We start from the raw sequence: 20,314 nt of genomic DNA on the forward strand, positions 1-20,314 counted from the left end.
TCCTTAACAAATGTACAAAAGTTGAGGGAATTCTCCACTACAAGGCCTGCATTACAGGAAATACTGAAGGGGGTCATTCCGCCTGAAGGGGGTCATTCCTGCATTACAGGAAATACTGAAGGGGGTCATTAAAAAAATATATAACTACAAGTAAGATGACTAACAGGCAGACAGAACAACCCTTATTAAGAACAGGGTATTATAAGCTTAAACATTAAGAAGATAATTTCTACTGCAAGTTAGAAATGAACATTCAGCACACATAGGGACAAACTGAGACAACAAGCAAGCGGAAAGAACCACAAATATGTGGATTAAACCACATGCTACTGAAGAATGACTGGGTCACAGAAGAAATAAAGAGACATCAAGAGATACACAGAAACATATAAGAATCAAAATATACCATATCGAAACTTTTGCATCTTGTTAATCAATGTCACCATAATAAATAAAAAATAATTTTAAAAAAACCAAAACTTTTAGTACACAGCAAAAGTGGTAATAAGAGGAAAGTTCATGTCATTACCAGCCTATCTCGAAAAACAAGAACGAGTCCAAATAACCTAATACTACATCTTTAAAAACTAGAAAAAGAACAAATGAAGCCCAAAGTCAGCAGAAGGATGGAAACAATCAAAATAGAGAATTAAATGAAATTGAGAAAAAAGGGGCAAGAGAAAAAATAAATGTAACAAAAAGCTGATTCTTTGAGAAGATTAATAAAATTGACAAATGCCTTGCTAGCAGACTCACTAAAGAAAAAAGAGAAAGGACACAAATAAACGTATCTGGAATGAAAGAGAAATTGCAACATATCACCAAAATACAAAGGATCATACAAGAAAACTATGAAAATTATATGACACCAAATTTAATAACCTAAAAGAAATGGACAAGTTCTTAGAAATATACAAACTTCCAAGAATGAACCATGAAGAACTGGAAAATCTAAATAAACCAATCAGCACTATGGAAATTAAAACAACCATCAAAATCTCCCAAAAAGTAAAACTCCAAGACCAAATGGCTTCATCAGTGAATTCTACCAAACATTCAAAAAAGATCTAATACCTATTCCTTTCAAACTCTTCCAAAAAAATCAAACAGGAGGCAATAACAGTATGCTGATTCCAAAATCTGGTGAAGTTAACACACAAAAAAGAAAACTACAGACCAATATCTCTCGTGAACACAGATGCAAAATTCCTAAATAAGATACTAGCAAATCGAATACAGAAACATATTGAAAAGATTATACACCATGATCAAGAAGGCTTTATCCCAGGGGCACAGGGACAGTTTAACATATGCAAACTGATTAATGTGATACACTACATAAACAAAATGAAGAATAAGAATCATATGATCATATCAATAGATGCAGAAAAAGCCTTCGACAAGATAGAGCATCCACTTATGATTAAAACACTTAATAAAATAGGTATAGAAGTAAAGTACCTTAACATAATAAGGCCATATATGACAAACTCTCAGTCAACATTATACTTAATGGTGAAAAACTAAAAACCTTCCCTCTAAGATCAGGAACAAGGCAAGGCTATCCACTATTGCCACTGTTATTCATTATAACACTGAAGGCCCTAGCACGTGCAATCAGGCAAGAGAAAAATATAAAAGGCATCCAAATAGGAAAGGAAGAAGTCAAACTGTCACTATTTGCAGAAGACTTGATTCTCTATATAGAAAACCCTAATAACTCCACTAAAAACTACTGAAAATAATAAACAAATACAGTAAAGTTTCAGGATACAAAGTCATATTCAAAAATTCATTGTGTTCCTATACTCTAATAGTGAATTTTCAGAAAAAGAACAAAAAAAATCCCTTTTGCAATTGCAACAAAAAAGATAAAATGCCTAGGAATAAACCTAACAAAACATGTGAAGGACCTAAACAATGAAAATTATAAGACATTATTAAAAGAAAGTGAAGAAGAAACAAAGAAATGGAAAGATATTCCATGTGGACTGGAAGAATAAACAATAGATAAAATGACTTTATTATCTAAAGCATTATACAAATTTAATGCAAACCCCATCAAAATCCCATCAGCATTTTTTGAAGAAATAAAAAAAATACATCAGATTTGTATGGAAGCACAAAGGACCCTGAATAGCCAAAGCAATCTTGAGAATTAAGAATGAGGCTGGAGGTATCACTCAGCCCTACTTCAAACTATACTACAAAGCAACAATAATCAAAATGGCATGGTACTGGCATGACACACAGACCAGTGGAACAGAACTGAGACAGACACACAGACCAGTGGAACAGAACTGAGAGTCCAGAAGTAAACTCTCGTTTATACAGGCAAATAATTTTCGACAAAGGAGCCAAAATCATAAATGGAGAAAGCCTATTTAATAATGGTGCTGGGAAAACTGGAAAGCCACATGCAAAAGAATGAAATTAGACTGTTGTCAATCATCATATGCCAAAATTAACTCAAAGCAAATCAAGGACCTGAATAGAAGACCTGAAATAATAAACTGCATAAAAGAAAACACAGGTGCTAAACTCATGGACCTTGGACTTAGAGAGGGTTTTATGAATTTGACTTCAAAGGCAAGGGAAGTAAAAGCAATAATAAATGAAAGAGACTATATCAAACTAAAAAGCATCTGCATGGCAAAAGAAACCATCAACAAGGAAAGAGGCATCCATCCAAATGGGAGAATATGTTTGCAAACAACACCTCTGATAAGGGCCTAATCTCCAAAATATACAAAGAACTCAAACAACTCAATAACAACAACAAAAAACAATCCAATTAAAAAATGGGCAGAGGACCTGAGCAGACATTTCTCCCAAGAAGACATATGAAAAGATGTTCAACTTCATATGTATTAGGGAAACGCGAATCAAAACCACAATGAAATACACACCTGTTAGAATGGCTACCATCAACAGAACAAGTAATAACAAATGTTTGAGATGATGTGGAAAAAAAGGAACCCTCATACACTACTGGTGGGACTACAAATTGGTACAGCCTTTATGGAAAACAGAATGGAGGTTTCTCAAAAACCTAACAAATGATCTACCATATGATCCAGCAATCCCTCTACTGGGTATTTACCACAAAAACTTGAAAACATTTATCTGCAAAAATAATATGCACATTGATATTCATAGCAGCATTATTCACGATGGCCAGGACATGGAAGCAACTGAAGTGTCCTACGATAGAAGACTGGGTAAAGGTGATGTAGTACATATATATAATGGAATATTACTCAGCCATAAGAAGAGATGAAATACTGCCATTTGTGACAACATGGATGGATTTTGAGATAATCATGCTAAGTGAAATAAGCCAGGCAGAAAAAGTTGAAAATCATATGATATCACTTATATGTGGAATATAAATCTAAAAGCAACAAACAAACGTGACAGAGACTCATGGACATGGACAGTAGACTAGTGGTTACCAGAGGGTACAGGAGGAAAAGGGTGGTGGATGGGATAAAAGGGGACAAATAAGTGCTGATGGAAGGAAATCTAACTCTGGGCAGTGAACACACAATGTAATATATATATATGACTTACTGTTGAATTATACAGTTGAAACATATTGGATTTTGTTAATTGATGTCACCATAATAAAAACAAAAACAAAAACAAAACTAAGGATTGAATTACCCTCTGATCCAGCAATCCTTCTTCTGAGTATTTACCAAAAAAACCTGAACACATTTATCTACAAGATATATGCACCCCAATATTCATAGCAGCATTATTCACGGTGGCCAGGACATGGAAGCAACTGAAGGGACCTGCGATAGATGATTGGACAAAGAAGATGTGGTACATATATTAATGGAATATTACTCAGCTATAAGATGAAATTTTGCCATTTGCAACAACATGGGTGAATCTTGAGATAATCATGTTAAGCAAAATAAGTCAGACAGAAAAGGTGAAAACCACATATCACTCATATGTGGGATATAAATCTAAAAGCAACAAACAAACATGACAAACAGACTCATGGCCATGGACAGTGGATTCATGGTTACCAGAGGGAAGGGGAGAGGGAGAAGGTAGAAAAGAATAAGAGGGGTCTAACATTTGGTGATGGAAGGAAATCTAACTCTGGATGGTGAACACAGTACAATATATATATGACATACTGTTGAATTGTACACTTGAAACTTATTGGATTTTGTTGACCGATGTCACCCCAATAATTTTTAATTTAAAAAAATACTCTGAAAACAGAATAAGATAAATAAAAATAAATTCTCAATGAATATAAATTCTTAACACTTAAAGAAAATAAGACAGAAATCGTACGCATGTTAAAGGGCATATGGGTTCTACATAGTGTATATATTTGTTAAAATTAGAACTGTACACTTAAGAACTATGCATTTCTCTGATTAATAATTATACATCAACTTTATAAAAATTTGTAATGAATACTGTTTTTGGCTAATAACATTAGGGGCAGTGAGAATTAGGTAAGAAACTACTGCTTTTTATTACTAGAAGCCCTTCAGAACTTTTTTTAAAACTATGAATAATATTACTTTGTAAAGAACTGTTTTTTATATATTAAGAGTATCTATGATGTAAAGAAAGGAAGGTATGAACATTACTTAATTCTGTCCTTTTCAAATCTGTTGGTCATTCTAGCAAATTTTAGAGTTTTCTAAAGAAAAACTTTGGGGAGGTGGGGAGAAGGGGGTGTAAATGGGGTGAAGGGGGTCAAATATGTGGTGACAGAAAGTAATCTAACTATGAGAGGTAAATACACAGTGTAAATACATATATGCCTTTCTGTTGGGGTGTACAGCTGAAACAGTGGATTTGGTTAACCAATGTCACCATAAAAAAAAAATAATAAATTTTTAAAAATAAAATAAAAACTTTGGAATGTTTTTCATTGCTATAGGCATAATAAAGTCTGTCTGAACAAGTTAGAACATTTTCCAGAAGATGTAATACTTGAAATGGTACAACAAATCTCCCCCACTGAGCTACTTAGCCATAGTATGCAGGAAAAGAATTGACATATTCATTAAAAATATGTAGAGTTTATAGAATGTGTAGTTAGCATCACGTATTTTGATTCCTTATTGCTAAAAGCTGTGATTAAATAATTCAGGAAAACCTCTAAACAGATTGCCGCCTAGTTTTGATATAATAAAAATATTCTGACATGGTAGTGGAGGGTGCACACTGCCTGAAAATGTCAACAATTTCCAAAGACTTGAGCCTAGCAACTGGGAAAATAGTAATAAAGCATTACTCAGAGGCCCGCAGGCTATTGAGAAGTCTATTCAAGACTTATTTACTTCTTCCCAGAGCACGTGGGTCACCAACTTACATAAATTTATTGCAAAAAATACCTTCCTGCCCCATGACTAATATAAGAAGCGACTTATCAGATTAAAGGAAAAAATAATGGCCCAGCAGGAATACTGTATGTTATAATCAAAGGCATTTTCTATAGGTTTCTGTGGCCTCTTGGCCATTTCTTATCTGCCACTACTGTACAATAATTCATAAATCTAAATCTATTCGGACTCTCAGAATACTGCCAGACTAAGACATCAGAGGTTGGATCTCTATTAACTGGGGATACATAATCCTCAGTTTCCTAACTAAGCAACTCTAAATTTCTGTTAGAGTAGCTCCAGCCCTACGGGGAGCATTCAAAATGGCTACAGATCCACATTACCTGAGGCAGGAGAGCTAAAGCCAAGTATCAATTGGACTTCAAACCATATCAAGGACGGAGAAAGTCTAGGATTGGTTGCTTCCAGAAGCCTAGAGGACTTGGCAGAGAGAAAGCATTTCCAGTTTCCTAATAGATAGAACCAGGGATTCAACTGATAACAAGGGAATATGTCAACATGGACAATAGTTTGGGTTACTTTCACCATATCTTTGCTACTGAGAACTAAACTTTCTCCTCACCAAGGGGATGCCTATCCAAGGAAAATGGCAGAGTGTGCATTTCATGATGGATATCTGAAGAAAAAAGAATAGCTTGGGGCAACACATATTTGATAAACATTAAAGAAAAAGCCTCTCTTTCAACAATATTATGACTGAAAAATACAAAGGAGAAGAGAAAAAAAGTGAGTTCTCTCTTGGGAGTTTGAAGTGCTTGGGGGATCATCCATTAAATAAGCAGCACAGCAGTTGAAAAGACAAGTCTGAAGCTCAGAAAAGAGGTGGTCTACAAACAAAAATTTGGCTATTATCTGTGAACAGTTGATAAATTTTTCGAATATCCTACTGCACTCAGCATAATGCTTTCCTAAGGATACCAGAACTAAGAGAGCAGGATAAACAATAAGAGATCAACATGCTATCTGGTAATGTGTAAATTGCTAAGATAATTTATAAAAAGATAAGGAAGGATCTAAGAAAGATAAGGAAGAAAATTTCTACATGAAGAAAACACTTGGAAAGCTAAATATACTTGCACTTATTGCAGACGGAGCAATTTTTCAAACATGGGGTTCAAACATCTTTTGTAATGTCATACCGAAGAAAGGAATACGAATGTGCTAGGAGAAAGACTGCAACTTGCTAGTTAAAAGAAAGGCAAATCAGTAGCAACAAAACACATGTCTGACTCAGAGAGGAGTCACACCCTTTCACGTCAACATCATCAAGCAAAAATCCCTGTCTCAGAGCAACAGAAGCAAGGAAAGGAGAATTAACAGAAAGCACATAGAATTAACACTGGAAACAATTTAGAGACAATTCAGAAAAGAGGTGCCTGAACAGACAGGGATCTCACCAGTCCTGAAAGCACCAGGGTTTTCTTTTGCTTTTATTTATGATGAGATATTAGAGAAGGTGAATACATGAGTCTTACAGCCCCCTTCCAAATATTCTGATCAGAAATTGATGGTTTAAAGATTACTTTATACAGACATACCAGACCGACAAGTATAGCCAACTTAACTTCTTGAACTTCTTAATTTAAAGAGACGACCTAAAGCTAAGCTAGTTGTAACAAAAATAGTACAATCAATTATTTTAATTAATTGTACCATCAAAATCCTCAGGAAATCAGACAATTGACCAAAAATTTAAAACAATTCTCAATGAAAAAAGAAAACGGAGTTCAAGTGGAGACCTAAAGGTCTCTCCTTTAGATCTCTCGATCTCTCAATTAAAAATACATGACTTTTTAAACACAGAGACTTGAAAATATCTGTTTCTTACTTCCTTAATGTCCATGGCTGTGTATCCTAAGGAAAAGTGAGGTAATGCTGTGGTGGTAAAATTATAAACATAAGATGAAAAATCATCTAGATAAGCATTGTCCAACGGATATATGTGAGCTCTTATATAATTTAAAATGTTCTAGTAGCTGCATTTAAAGTAAGAAGAAACAGGTGCAATTAATTTTAATAATTTTATCAAATATAGTCAAAATATCATTTTCATATCAAATTTTTTTAATTAATAATAATATATATTTAAATTAACTCTTCAAAATCTGGTGTATATTTTATTCTTAGAGCACATCACAATTTAGATCAGACAAATTTCAAGTGTTCAATTGCCACATATGGCTAGTAGCTTTCATAAGAGATAGTGCAGACTTAGATATTGGTAAAATACAAAGATATATAAATTAAAGTTTCAAACATTCCTGCTTATTAAAAAAAAATCCATTTTAATTTAAAAGAACAATTTTCATTTCTTCACTCTCATATCTCACCCCAAAAAATCTGCTAAAAAGCAAAATCTGATTCCAAATAATAGAAATATAAAAGGGAACAAACATAATTGCAAGGCCAAAATTTTAAACCATGCAAATAATGGCCCATTCAAAATTTTAATTAGCAACATTCACTTCCTTAATTAAAATACATTGCTATTACGCTTGAACCATACCTTCTTTAATTCATCTCTGCCAAAGCCAGAAATACAAATTTCTTGTATTTTTAAAATGAAAAAGAAAAGCACGTTTAACACATAGAAAAAAAGAGCTGTCCCATTTCAACTTTGAGGCTATGAATTACTAACTTTCATCAGAAACGTCTGACATTGTGTTGAACAATTTCTTCACATCATTCTGGGGCTGTCACATGCACCTATTTTTAAAAAGGGACAACTGCAGTAAAACTATGGAAAGTGTTTCTTTATAGACTGATATTTTCATGTTTTTTAAATTTAAATTTTCTATAATATTGCCATTTTTATACCTTCTGAATGAAAGAGAGTTAAATAATGTAACCAGAGACTCGTTTACATTTGGGGAAAAGGAAAAAGCAAAATAAAAGCATCACCCCTCTAAGGAATAGTAGTTGTATCTCAGAATTTTTACTTTACATGTATAACTTGCATATCTACTTTAGAGGAGGTCAGAGAAAACTTACGTTATTATTTTTGCATTTTTTCCCTTGGACTTAATAATATGGTGGTGGAGTAGTAGGACAGAAAAGAAGGAAGAGAGCTAGATCTTAGTATTTGTCATTTTATTGTTTACCAGAGTCAGAAAGCTGTGTTTTTCTAAGACTGTTTTCCTAAGGCAAAACAAGATGTCACTACAGTCACCCATTCTCTACACAAACGTCTGTCCCATGGATTATGGGTGAGAAAGTGGGAGGAAGGGAGGGAACAAGAACTCCAAAGAGGACAAATTTTGAGTGATTACATGCAAGAACAAAGGGTGAGAATCCTCTGCTCCTTTTATTTCTTCAAAGTCTTACTTGTCAAAAATCTTTCCTGAACATCTTTAAATAACTCTGGTAATTATTCTTTAATTGTTAGCATATATGCCAAGCACATCTGGTATTCTGGAGTAAAATGTGAATTATTTGGGAAAAAAGTTCTTCTATACCCATACCTCACTCCTAACAATTTTAATACAGTGCTTTTTATATTTCACTTGTACAGTAATTATTAATCACAATCATTCAATGTGATTTGTGATAATTATTAATCACAAATTCAATGTTGGTCACTTACAAACTTGGCACCAAAAGTTTCTTTTATGCAAAATAAAATTTTCCATGTAAGAAACAATTCAAACTTACACATCTTTTATACCCTTTAGTCAGTCAATCCTACCCTAGCTTCATATCCCACTAAGTTTTCCATGTAATACTTCCTTTTCTTCTTAATGGTCCCTGTTATTTTCTTTTCACCGAGGATCTATTTGCTCATCACTGCCTTCAAACAACCTAACATTTCGCTTTGCTCTTTCACAACCCTCTTCCAAATACATCTTATCCAAGAAACTTTGCCAATCTACATATTATGTTAGAAGACTGTCTCCTCCCAAAATCTCAACCAAAAATCTTGCTCAAAATCTTTCGAACATAGTAAGCAAAGTAAGCATAGTAAGCATAGTAAGCATAATAAGTTAAAGCATAATAAGTATGCATAGTAAGCATAGTAAGCATAGTAAGCATAATAAGTTAAAACCAATACCTACACACACACATTAAACCTCTTCTCTAACAACAAGGATGTCTGTTCACCGCTTATATTCAAATCTGTACTGGAGGTACTAGCCAGTTGCAATACGGCAAGAAAAAGAGATAAACAGCATCCAGATTGGAAAGAAAAAAGTAAAAGTGCTTTTACTCACAGACAACATGTGCATCTATGCTGAAAATCTAATAAAATGGAAAAAAAAAAACCACCTACCAGAACAAGTGAGTTTAGCAAAGTTGCAGGATACGTGATCAATAAAAGAAAAATAACTGTGTTCCTATATGCCAGCAATGAACAAACAAAAATTAAATTTACAAAAACAATACCATGCACAAGTAATAAGTAAATGAGAAATATATTGTGTTCATGGATGTAAGGCAATATTGTTAGAGATTCAATACAATTCCAATCAAAATCTCAGTAAGCGTTTTTGTAGAAATTAACAACTTTATGTAAAATTCATATGGGGATGCTAAGAACCAAAAACAGTCAAAACAAAAGGACAAAAATGGAGGATTGATATTATCTGATTTCAAGACTTACTATAAAGCTACAATAATAAAGACAGTATCATACTGGCATTAAGATAGATAAACACGTGCAAAAAATTCGAAAACATTTATCTGTAAAGATATATGCACCCTGATGTTCACTGCAGCATTATTCATGAGGCCAAAACCTGGAAAAAAATAAAATGCCCTCTGATAGGTGACTAGATAAAGAAAATGTGGTATAAATATATACACAATGAAATATTACTCAGCCACAAGAAAAGATGAAATATTGCCATTTGCAACAACATGGATGGATCTTAAGATTACCATGCCAAGAGAAATAAGTCAGGCAAAAAGTTGAGAGCCGTATGATTTCATTCATATGTGGGATATGAAATTAAAAGCAACAAATGAACAAGATGGAGACTCATGGACATGGACAATTGTTTAGTAGTTTCGAGAGGGAATGGGGGGAGGGGAGAGGTAGACAAGGGTAAAGGGGGCCAAATATAAGGTGATAGAAGGATATTTAACTTTAGTTGGTGAATACACAATGCAATATACATATGACGTGTTATTAAATTGGAAAAAAAAAGTTGAGGGTGAAGCCAGAGCAGTGAGTTCTGTTGGTTCAGTTCATTTATTAAAAGAATTCTAATTTTAAAAAGATATTAAGGCATATTTTAGATAAAAATTCCTTACGTGATCAATTATATATATATATATATAAAAAGACAAACAGATCAATGGAACAGAAAAGTCCAGAAACAGACTCATATATATGAATAACTGATTTTTGACAAAAGTGCAAAAGTAATAAGTGAAGAAAAAACAAGCCTTTTCAACAAATGGTACAGGACAATTAAATGTGCATATTAAAAAAATGAACTTTGATCTATACTTTGCTCCATATACAAAATTAACTCAGAATCTATTATAGTGGAAAGGAAAAAGTGAAACTCTCATTATTTGCAGATGACGTATTATATATAACCCTAGAGATTCCACCAAAAAACTGTTAGAACTGATAAATCAATTCGGTAAAGTAGCAAGATGCAAAATTAGTATTCCTAAGTCAATTGCATTCTTATACACCAATGATGAACTTTTGGAAAGAGAAATTAAGAAAACAATCCATTTACAATTGCATCAAAAACTATAAAATACCTGGGAATCAAATTAACCAAGGAGGTAAAAGACCTGTTCTCAGAAAATTATGTCATTGAAAAAAGAAACTGAAGAAGATACAAATAAATGGAAGTATATACCGTGCTCACAGATAGGAAGACTCAACATCTTTAAAATGGCCAGACTAGTCAAAGTAATCTATAGATTCAATGCGGTCCCTATCAAAATACCAATGACATTTTTCAGAGAGCTAGAAAAAATAATCCTAAAATTTATATGAAACCATAAAAGACCCCGAATAGCCACGGAAATCTCGAGAACGAACAAAGTTGGAGATCACACTACCTGATATCAAACTATACTACAGTAATCAAAACAGCATGGTACTGGAATAAAAACAGATACACTGATCAATGAAACAGAATAAAGAATTCAAAAATAAATCCACCTTTATACACTCATATAATATACGACAAAGGAGGCAACAATATACAAAGAGTAAAGACAGTCTCTTCAATAAATGGTGTTGGAAAATCAGACAGATATACGCAAAAAAAAAAGAAACCGGACCACCTTCTTACACCGTATACAATAGACTTGAAATGGATAAGACTTAAATGTAAGACCCGAAACCATAAAACTTCTAGGAGAAAACATAGACAGTAATATCTCCAATATTGCTACTAGTAATTTCTTTTTGGATATATCTTCTCGGGTAAGGGAAACAAAAGAAAAAATAAATGAATGGGACTACATCACACTAGAAAATTTTTACACAGCAAAGGAAACCATCAACAAAATGAAAAGACAACCTACTGAATGGGAGAAGATATCTGCCTATGATACACTGGATAAGGGGTTAATACCCAAAATATATAAAGAACTCATATAACTCAACAACTACAAAAACAAACAATCCAATTAAAAAATGGGCAGAAGACTTTATTAGAGATTTCTCCAAAGAGGAAATATAGATGGCCAATAGACATATGCAAAGATGCTCAAGGTTATTAATCATCAAAGAAATCAAATTAAAACCACAATGAGATTATCACCTCGTACCTGTCAGAATGGCAGTCATCAATGAATCAAAAAACAAGTGTTGGTGAGGATGTGAAGAAAAGGAAACCCTCACACAATGTTGGTGGGACTGCAAATTGGTACAGCCGCTATGAAAAATAGTTCTTCAAAAAATTAAAAATGGATCTACCTTTTGACCCAGCAATTGCACTTCTGAGTATTTACCCAAAGAAAACCAAAACAATAATTCATAAAGATCTATGCATCCCTAAGTTCCTTGGAACACTATTTATAATAGCCAAGATATGGAAGCAACCTAAATGTCCATCAACAGATGACTGGATAAAGAAGATATGGTTCACATAATTACCACTTCTTTTTTGCAGTGCGAACATTTAAGATCTACTCTCTTAGCAAGTGTATGATACACTTTCAAGTGTATAATACAATATTATTAACAAAAATTGCCATGCTATATATTAAGTCCCTAGAACTTATTCATATTCTAACTGGAAGTTTACACCCTTTGACGGAAATCTTTTCATTTCCCTCACCTGCAACTCCTGGAAAACAGCATTCCACTCGGTTTAAATGAGTTTGGCTTTTTTAAGATTCCACATTATCAAAAAGCGTTTTTCTCTGACTTATATCACTTAGCATAATGCATGCCCTCAAGGACGATTAATGTTGTCACAAACAGCATGATTCCCTTCTGTGTCTTCTTTATCCATATACCCTTGTGTGTCTTCTTTATCCATATACCCTTGGACAAACCCTTAGGTTGTTTAAATATCTCGGCTATTGTAAATAATTCTGCAATTGTTACCAGAGTTCATCCACCTGGCACTAGCAGAGCCAAACACTAAACACTGATAATTGCAGTGGAAAAACTGGAGTTTCTTTATTTTCAGAGCATTAGCAAGGAGAAGGGGGAAACTATGGCTCAAAGGCTCAAAATCCCCAATCCATAGTTTGGGGTGTGTTTTTAAGAGGTTAGGGAGAATAGGTATGTGGAAGCATTGGTGGAGCAATTTGTAATTGGAAGACCTTGGAACTCAGTCATTTATGGTAAAGGGATTCAGCACCAATCTTCCTGAACAACAAACCCTTTGCCTCTGAAAGGGTTCCAGTGTTCAGGTTCTGGTAATGTCCTAGACTTTTGATTCCAGGGAGGGAGAGAGAAGACTTTGGTTCTGGGTACAGCTAGAGGTCAAAGATCTCTCCTATGCACATGCTTCGGCCTCATGACTTGCAGTTTTGGTCTGTTGTCTCTGAAAAGCAATTCAGTACCTTTCAAAACAGGATAAGATCATTTTGAGTTGGTTCTGCGGTTACAAATCTCCCTTTTGTTGTTCATTCATCAATCTTGAGGTAAATAGGGCGACCGGGTTCGGGTTCAATTAAGATAGAGGATTAGCTTCAAGAGGGAGTCAGATTTGTTTACCCATTGTGCCCCTCTTATCCGGCGGCTCTTATAATCTCATACACTCGCCTCTTCCATAATGGTCCCTGAGTCTTAGAGGGGACATTCTGAGTGTTCAATTTACAAGCAGAGACCATAGCAACAGTAGAGGTAGCAGCAGGTGATGATACTTGTACCCTGGAAAAGACTGCTACAAATCATGTAAGCAAGGTACCAGACTGCTTTTTCCCAAGGGGGATTTATTTGCTTCCAAAGTCAATCTTAATTTTTAAAAAATTTCTGGTCAAATCCAAGTCTATGCATCTCTCTCTCAAAATGACAATCCTATCAAAGCCTTAATAATAAAACCAATTTCTAATTATGTTCAGTACAGATCTTACAAGCCAAGAACCCAATTTCTCTCACTGGAAAATGAAAGTGCCACAGGTCAGCCATGCCCCATCAACAGCACTGCAGGTCTGTTTCTGGAACAATCAATCCAGGTTGTAATTTCAATGCGGTCCTGGGAGAAGACGAACCCTGCTTTTACCTAGTCCACCACCTTCCCTCACATCCTCCAGGAACAATCAATCCAAGAATCTGCTTGGACAAAACCTGGAGAGACTGCCCCAACCAGGGGTTGCTGAAGCACAGACAGAAAGCCCACTCAAAGCTAAGTCCCATCTAAGTCATCATTTTTGTTACAGAACAAAAAGTTTGTCCAACCAGCACTAGAGCCAAACACTAAACACCAGAAATTGCAGTAGAGAAAATTAGGGTCATTTTCTTTGCTAAGCACTAGGCAAAGAGAAAGAGAAAGCTATGGCCCAAAAGCCCAAACTCCCTGATGCAGGCTCTAGGGCAGGTTTTAAGGGGGCAAGGGAAATAGGTATGTGGAAACACGGGCAGGGCAAATTTCATTGGAAGGATGTTGGAGCTTGGTCATTTATGGTAAAGGGCTTCAGCACTGGATCTTCCTGGACAACAGGCCCTTTGCTTATCTATAAAGAACTCCTCAAACACAATAATAAGGAAGCAAACAACCTAATTATTTTAAATGGGCAAAAATTTTAAACAGACATTTTATGAAAGAATAGCAAATAAGCACATTAAAAGATGCTCAATACCATTAGGGGAATACAAATTAAAGCCACAAGATACCACCACAGCTTATATCATCAACTAACCTATGACAAAAGGAGGCAAGAATACACAATTGAGTAAAGACAGTCTCTATGCACCCCAATATTCATGGCAGAACAATTTACAACAGTCAAGATATAGATGCAACCTAAATGTCCATCAACAGATGACTGGATAAAGAAGTTATAGTTCATATATACAATGGAATATTACTCAGCCATTAAAAAAAATGAAATCCTACCATTTGCAATGACATGGAGGGACCTAGAGGTTATTACACTGAGTGAAATAAGTCAGACAGAGAAAGAAAAATACTATATGATTACACTTATGTGCAGAATCTAAGGAACAAAAAAGAACAAACTAACCAAAAACAGACACACATACAGAGGACAATTTGGTGATGGACAGAGGGGAAGAGGAAGGGGTTTGGGGGACTGGGAGAATGGGGTGAAGGGTTAATGAAGTACAAATTAGTAGTCGATAGATGGTCATGGGGATGGGGAGTATGGCATAAGGAATGCAGTTAGCATTAATACATTGGCAAGGTGGAGGGCAAGGGGATCGTTTTATGAACTATATAGGTGTCTAACCAATGTACTGTATACTTGAAACTAATGAAAAACAATAATAATACTGTAATAATTATATATGTTATCAGGTGGGTACTAGACTCATTGGGGTAATCACTTCGTGAGGTACATAAATCACTAGGTTGTACACCTGAAATTAATATAATATTGTATGTTGACTGTAATTGAAAAAAATTTTTAAAAACCCACAAGATAACAATACCTATTAGAATGGCTACAATTAAAAGACTGACAGTACCAAGTGTTGGCAAGGATGTATAGGAAATGTCTGTACACTGATGGCGGGAATGCGAAAAAGTACAGGCCCTTTGGAAAACAGTTTCACAGTTAAATAAATATCTACCATATAAACCAGCCATTCCATCCCTAAGTATTTGCCCAGGAGAAATGAAAGCATACATCAATAAAAAGTTTTATACACAGATGTTTATAGCCTTTCATAACAACAGGTGAGTAGGTAAACTCTGATATACTCATTAAATGGAATACCACTAAACAATAAAAGGAATGAACTTTCATATGTACTACAACATGGATGAATTTCAAAATAATTATGCTAAATAAAATAACCCATTAAAAAAGAGTACATATTATATGATTCCATTTCTATGAAATTCTAGAAAATGCAAACTAAACTACAGTAATTGAAAGCAAATCAATGGCTGCCTGGGATAAGAAAGGGGATATGGATATGTTCATTTTCTTGATTCTGGTGATAATTTCATGAGTAGATTCATATGTCAAACTTACCGAGTTGCACAGCTTAAGTTTGTATACTTTTTTATTACATTAATTATATATCAAAAAAAACATTAGAAATCACCTGTTATTACCCTTAAAGCCAGTGGTGGTACATATCTTGACTGAACACAAAAAGATGCTCCTTAATAATTCTTTTGTAGCAATACCCTCAAAGAACTTCTGATAATAATATAGTGAAGGGGCACACAGAGTCCAGAGTACATATTACTAGCAGAGTAAACAACTATTGTATTTCATACCCACTGACAGAAAAGGATACTTTGCCTTCCATGAAAAAATATATGAAGAGATTTCCCACTCTAAACCACAAATCAGATATCCATCTTAAATTATTTTACAACATTAACCAAAGGGGACTATTTAGAGAGTTTAAAAAACAAAAATGGTAGTTCTACTTCCTTTTTTTTTTTTAATTCAGGAGTAATTTAGAGAACATTATATATTAAGAAAATGAATATCTAAAGCCATCTGAACCAGAAGACCATTTTAGTCCAACTTTAGCTTTAAGACCAACTCCTCCAAAAAAAGACATGAATACTTTTGTTAAGTAATTTTGATAACCAAGAAGCCAAAACTAGAAAATAAACATTCTTAATATGAGTAAATATTTAAAATTTTGATTATTGCATATATACCTATATGAGTGGTTGAGTTTGTATAACTGGAGAGAGAAAAGCCAAGCAATGTCACTCACCTATTTTGTTCCTCCAGTTTAGCCAGGAGTTCTAAGTCGTCTGGACTCAACTGTGATGGCGAAGATGGTGAAAGGGCTGGCGTTGATAGTGTGGTAGATGAGGATGTAGTGTGTAATGAAGCAGATGGACTTGCCACCTGACTGGCCATCTGACTGACTGTGTGTGATACTGTGTTCTTCACCCATGAGAGAGTAGAACTCAGCTTTTCTGCAACCTTGTCTGTCGCCACCTAAGGATAAAAATAAAAGTTGCATGTATTTTAGTTTTATGGTATTTATCAAGAACTTGGTATTTAACAAGAACTTGGTATTTACCAAGAACTTGCTAATCCTGTTAAGTTTTACTTAATAACTACCATCAAAATACTCTCTTTAAGGTGATAAAGGTAAAATCTGTTTTAACAATCATTATCTCAACATCTAGTTTGTGAAAACTGTTTCAGTTCTACAGCATGAACAAACTAGAACAGTGTTTTCTAAACTACAGGTTGAAATCCATTAGGTAGTGATAAAATTCAATTTAATAAGTAACGCTAGCATTTTTAATAATGAAAAAGAGCAGGAAATGTCAGTGTAAAGATATATCTATCATCTCACAAAATTTTTGTTTCAGTAACATATGTATTAAAATTATGTACTCACACGTATATACATGCATGAGTGCACTAAGTTGGGATATAAAAGGTAATCTTTATCGGGGTTGTAGTCAAAAACATTTGAAAGCCAAAGAATTCAAACATGTTCGTTAGGTAATGAGGATAGGAAAATCCTGTAACATGACTAACAACTCAACAAAAACTAGGTTTGCTTGACATAAAGATGTAATGAGACCCGTGATATCTGTCTTCAAACAACTGAAGAGTATTTTTATTATAGAAGACAGTCTAGTTCTAGAGGATAAAATTATGATAAACAGTTAACGCAATGAGACAGATTCAAGGTCCAACTTTCAAATAGAACTATTCAGAAATAGAATGAGATGCCTAAAAAGAATAGATATTCCCTACCAAGGCTACAATACAGTAGCAATTATTAGAGCCATATGTCAAGAGTTGGATGAAGATGTATCTCTGTTTTAAGTTGACAACCAGGACTAGAAAAGCATTTAAGATCATTCCCATCTCTAAGATTCAATGATTTATACACATGTCCATATATGTGTAATTGGACATACCAACCTCCTAAGCAGATATGTACGCAACAAAGTCAGCTGAAAAACATAATATACACAAATAATACTCAAACAAGGCATTACTACTTTGGAAACGAAAAACATGAACAATAACCATATATGAATATCTTTATAAAACTAAACATTCCTAATGAGTTAATAGATAAGGTAAAATAGATTTTTAAGCAATAATAGATTTTCAATAGATAATAGATTAAAGTATTATAGACTTTCAAAAACTATCATAAAAAGAGCTTCTTGATTGTGAAGTCCCTAAGACACATAAAAGCTGAAAACTACAAAGTGTTTTTATGTGCTTTGAGAATATCTTAAATTTTATGCAGTAGGTAAATAGCTAAATCACTATAAATTATTTTCTGAATCAGCATATTCTCAGCCAACTTTGGTTATATAAAGCAATTCATACTCACAAATTAAAACTCCAACACATGCACGCAAATAAAAATCCCATCCAGACTATCTTAGCAGATCCTATTTTCCTCGTGAGTTATCCAAGGCTTTCTTCCTCACCTCAAAACACACGACTCTATTCCTCTGCCCGCTCCCTTCCTCCACCTAACCCAGCAGGAAAAATCAATGTAGGGGAAGGATAACATGGAAAAGGGATTCTAAGGTCATAGCTAAGCCACTCAACATTGAGGCTGGAACTTCTAAGACAAAGATTTGATTATAAGTGCTGAACAAGGGACAAGAGTTGTATTAACCCAAGGATACCTCTTATTTTCTTTTACTTTTCAATAACTTTCCCCTTTTAGAACTTACTTACCTTGGGAATGGTATTATGGAAAGGATCGGGGACTCTCACTGTTGAGGGAAGAGTCCCCAAGAAAGATAAGGAGGATGAAGTATAGGACCCAAGGAAAAGAAGCATAAGGTAGATTATTTAGGCTTCCAGGTAAAAAGAAGTCTTCGCCAATGTATAGACCAGCAGCACATCAGTTCATCAGAGCAAAAGGCCAGATAGGAAGCAAGGAATAATTTAGCCAAAACTTTCTTTATGCAAAGAAATGGTAGGAGCTGTGGGAGACAAAAGATAGCCTATGATTTATTATCCTATTGATCCTCTCTACATAGTTACAACTACAAATTCAACTGTGAACACGGTGCTAATTTGCATCTCAAAAGCACATTATATTTTAAAACAGAAAACCTAATATGTAAATTTATAGAAAAATGTTACCTTTTACTAATATCAATAATTTCAAATATACTTACAACTATTAAGAATTAATGCTTTAAATTTCTATTATGTAAAAGACCTCTGCTCAAGTTAACTGCAGCAAAGACAAAAGACACCTATAACTTGTTTTAATTAAAACAAATAAGAATTTATTAAAAATTGGGGTGACACTGATTAATGAAATTAAATAAATTTCAAGTGTATAAAACAAATAAATTTATCATACCCCTTCTGTACACTGTAGCAACAGGCTTCCATTTAAAGAATCAGAATAACCAAGAGTACAATCCTGACATCCTTTCAAACTTGCTGAAATGAGATTTAGTCTATAACTATCAAAGATTCAACAACCCATCTTCGAATTTTATATTCTTAAGCATAACTAGAGTATTTGATTGCAGTTGCGCTTCAATAAAGTTTAATACTCATGGTTCTAGAAATCCTAAAGGGCTGAATTATTTTTCATATATCATTATGTCCTATTTTTCCTCTAAATTTACTTTTCCAAATCTCCACTCAGCCGCCTCTAAACCTCTTTCCTTCATCCTATGGTAAATTGAGGTCATGAACACATAATAAATCTGACAATGCAATTACGTCACAAAGTTCCTATCTACCTATAGAAGTGTTATACATTTATTTTTAATCATGAACAAAATATGAAAAGGTTAAAAAGATCTTAAAAAGGCTTAGTGATCAGACACAAAAAGCCACATGTTATATAATTCCATTTATATAAAATGTCCAGAATAGGCAAATCCAGAAACAGAAAAAGATTAGTGGCTTCAAGGGGCTGGGGGAGGGAGGATTGAGGAATGACTAAAAATAGGTACAAGTTTCCTTTTGGAGTGATGAAAATCTTCTGGAATTGGACTATGGTGATAATTATACAACCTTGTGAATATAAAAAATGCCACTGAACTGTATACTTTAAAGGACCGAATTTTATGGTACATGAATTATTTCTCAATCTTAAAAGGGCTTAGTCGATCAGAAAAAGCCACATAATATATGATTCCAACTATATCTGAAAAAGCTACATATTATATGAATCCAACTATACGACATTCTGAAAAAGGCAAAGCTAAAGAGGCAGTAAAAAGATCAAAGGTTGCCAGGGGATGGAGAGAAGAGAGGAATGAACAGGTAGAGCAGAGAGGATTTTTAGGGCAGTGAAAATACTCTGTATGATACCATTATGATAAATAAGCGTCATTATACGCTTGTACAAACACATAGAATGTATAACACCAAGAAGTGAACAG

At 34.1% G+C, this 20,314-nt stretch overlaps 1 protein-coding gene across 7 annotated transcripts in view; it reads right to left on the bottom strand.

Annotated features, from left to right (window-relative positions):
* EVI5 (ecotropic viral integration site 5) overlaps positions 1-20,314 on the bottom strand; it is a 184,071-nt gene that overhangs the window by 128,867 nt on the left and 34,890 nt on the right. For all 7 annotated transcript variants that reach the window (XM_011355654.2, XM_011355655.2, XM_011355657.2 and 4 more), the window contains exon 2: positions 16,678-16,907. In XM_011355654.2, the coding sequence (XP_011353956.1) occupies positions 16,678-16,826 (149 nt within the window). In that variant the 5' untranslated portion in view covers positions 16,827-16,907. The remainder of the gene's footprint in view (positions 1-16,677; positions 16,908-20,314) is intronic.

This window comes from Pteropus vampyrus, unplaced genomic scaffold, assembly GCF_000151845.1.
Source record: "Pteropus vampyrus isolate Shadow unplaced genomic scaffold, Pvam_2.0 Scaffold22, whole genome shotgun sequence".
Taxonomy (NCBI): Eukaryota; Metazoa; Chordata; class Mammalia; order Chiroptera; family Pteropodidae; genus Pteropus; species Pteropus vampyrus.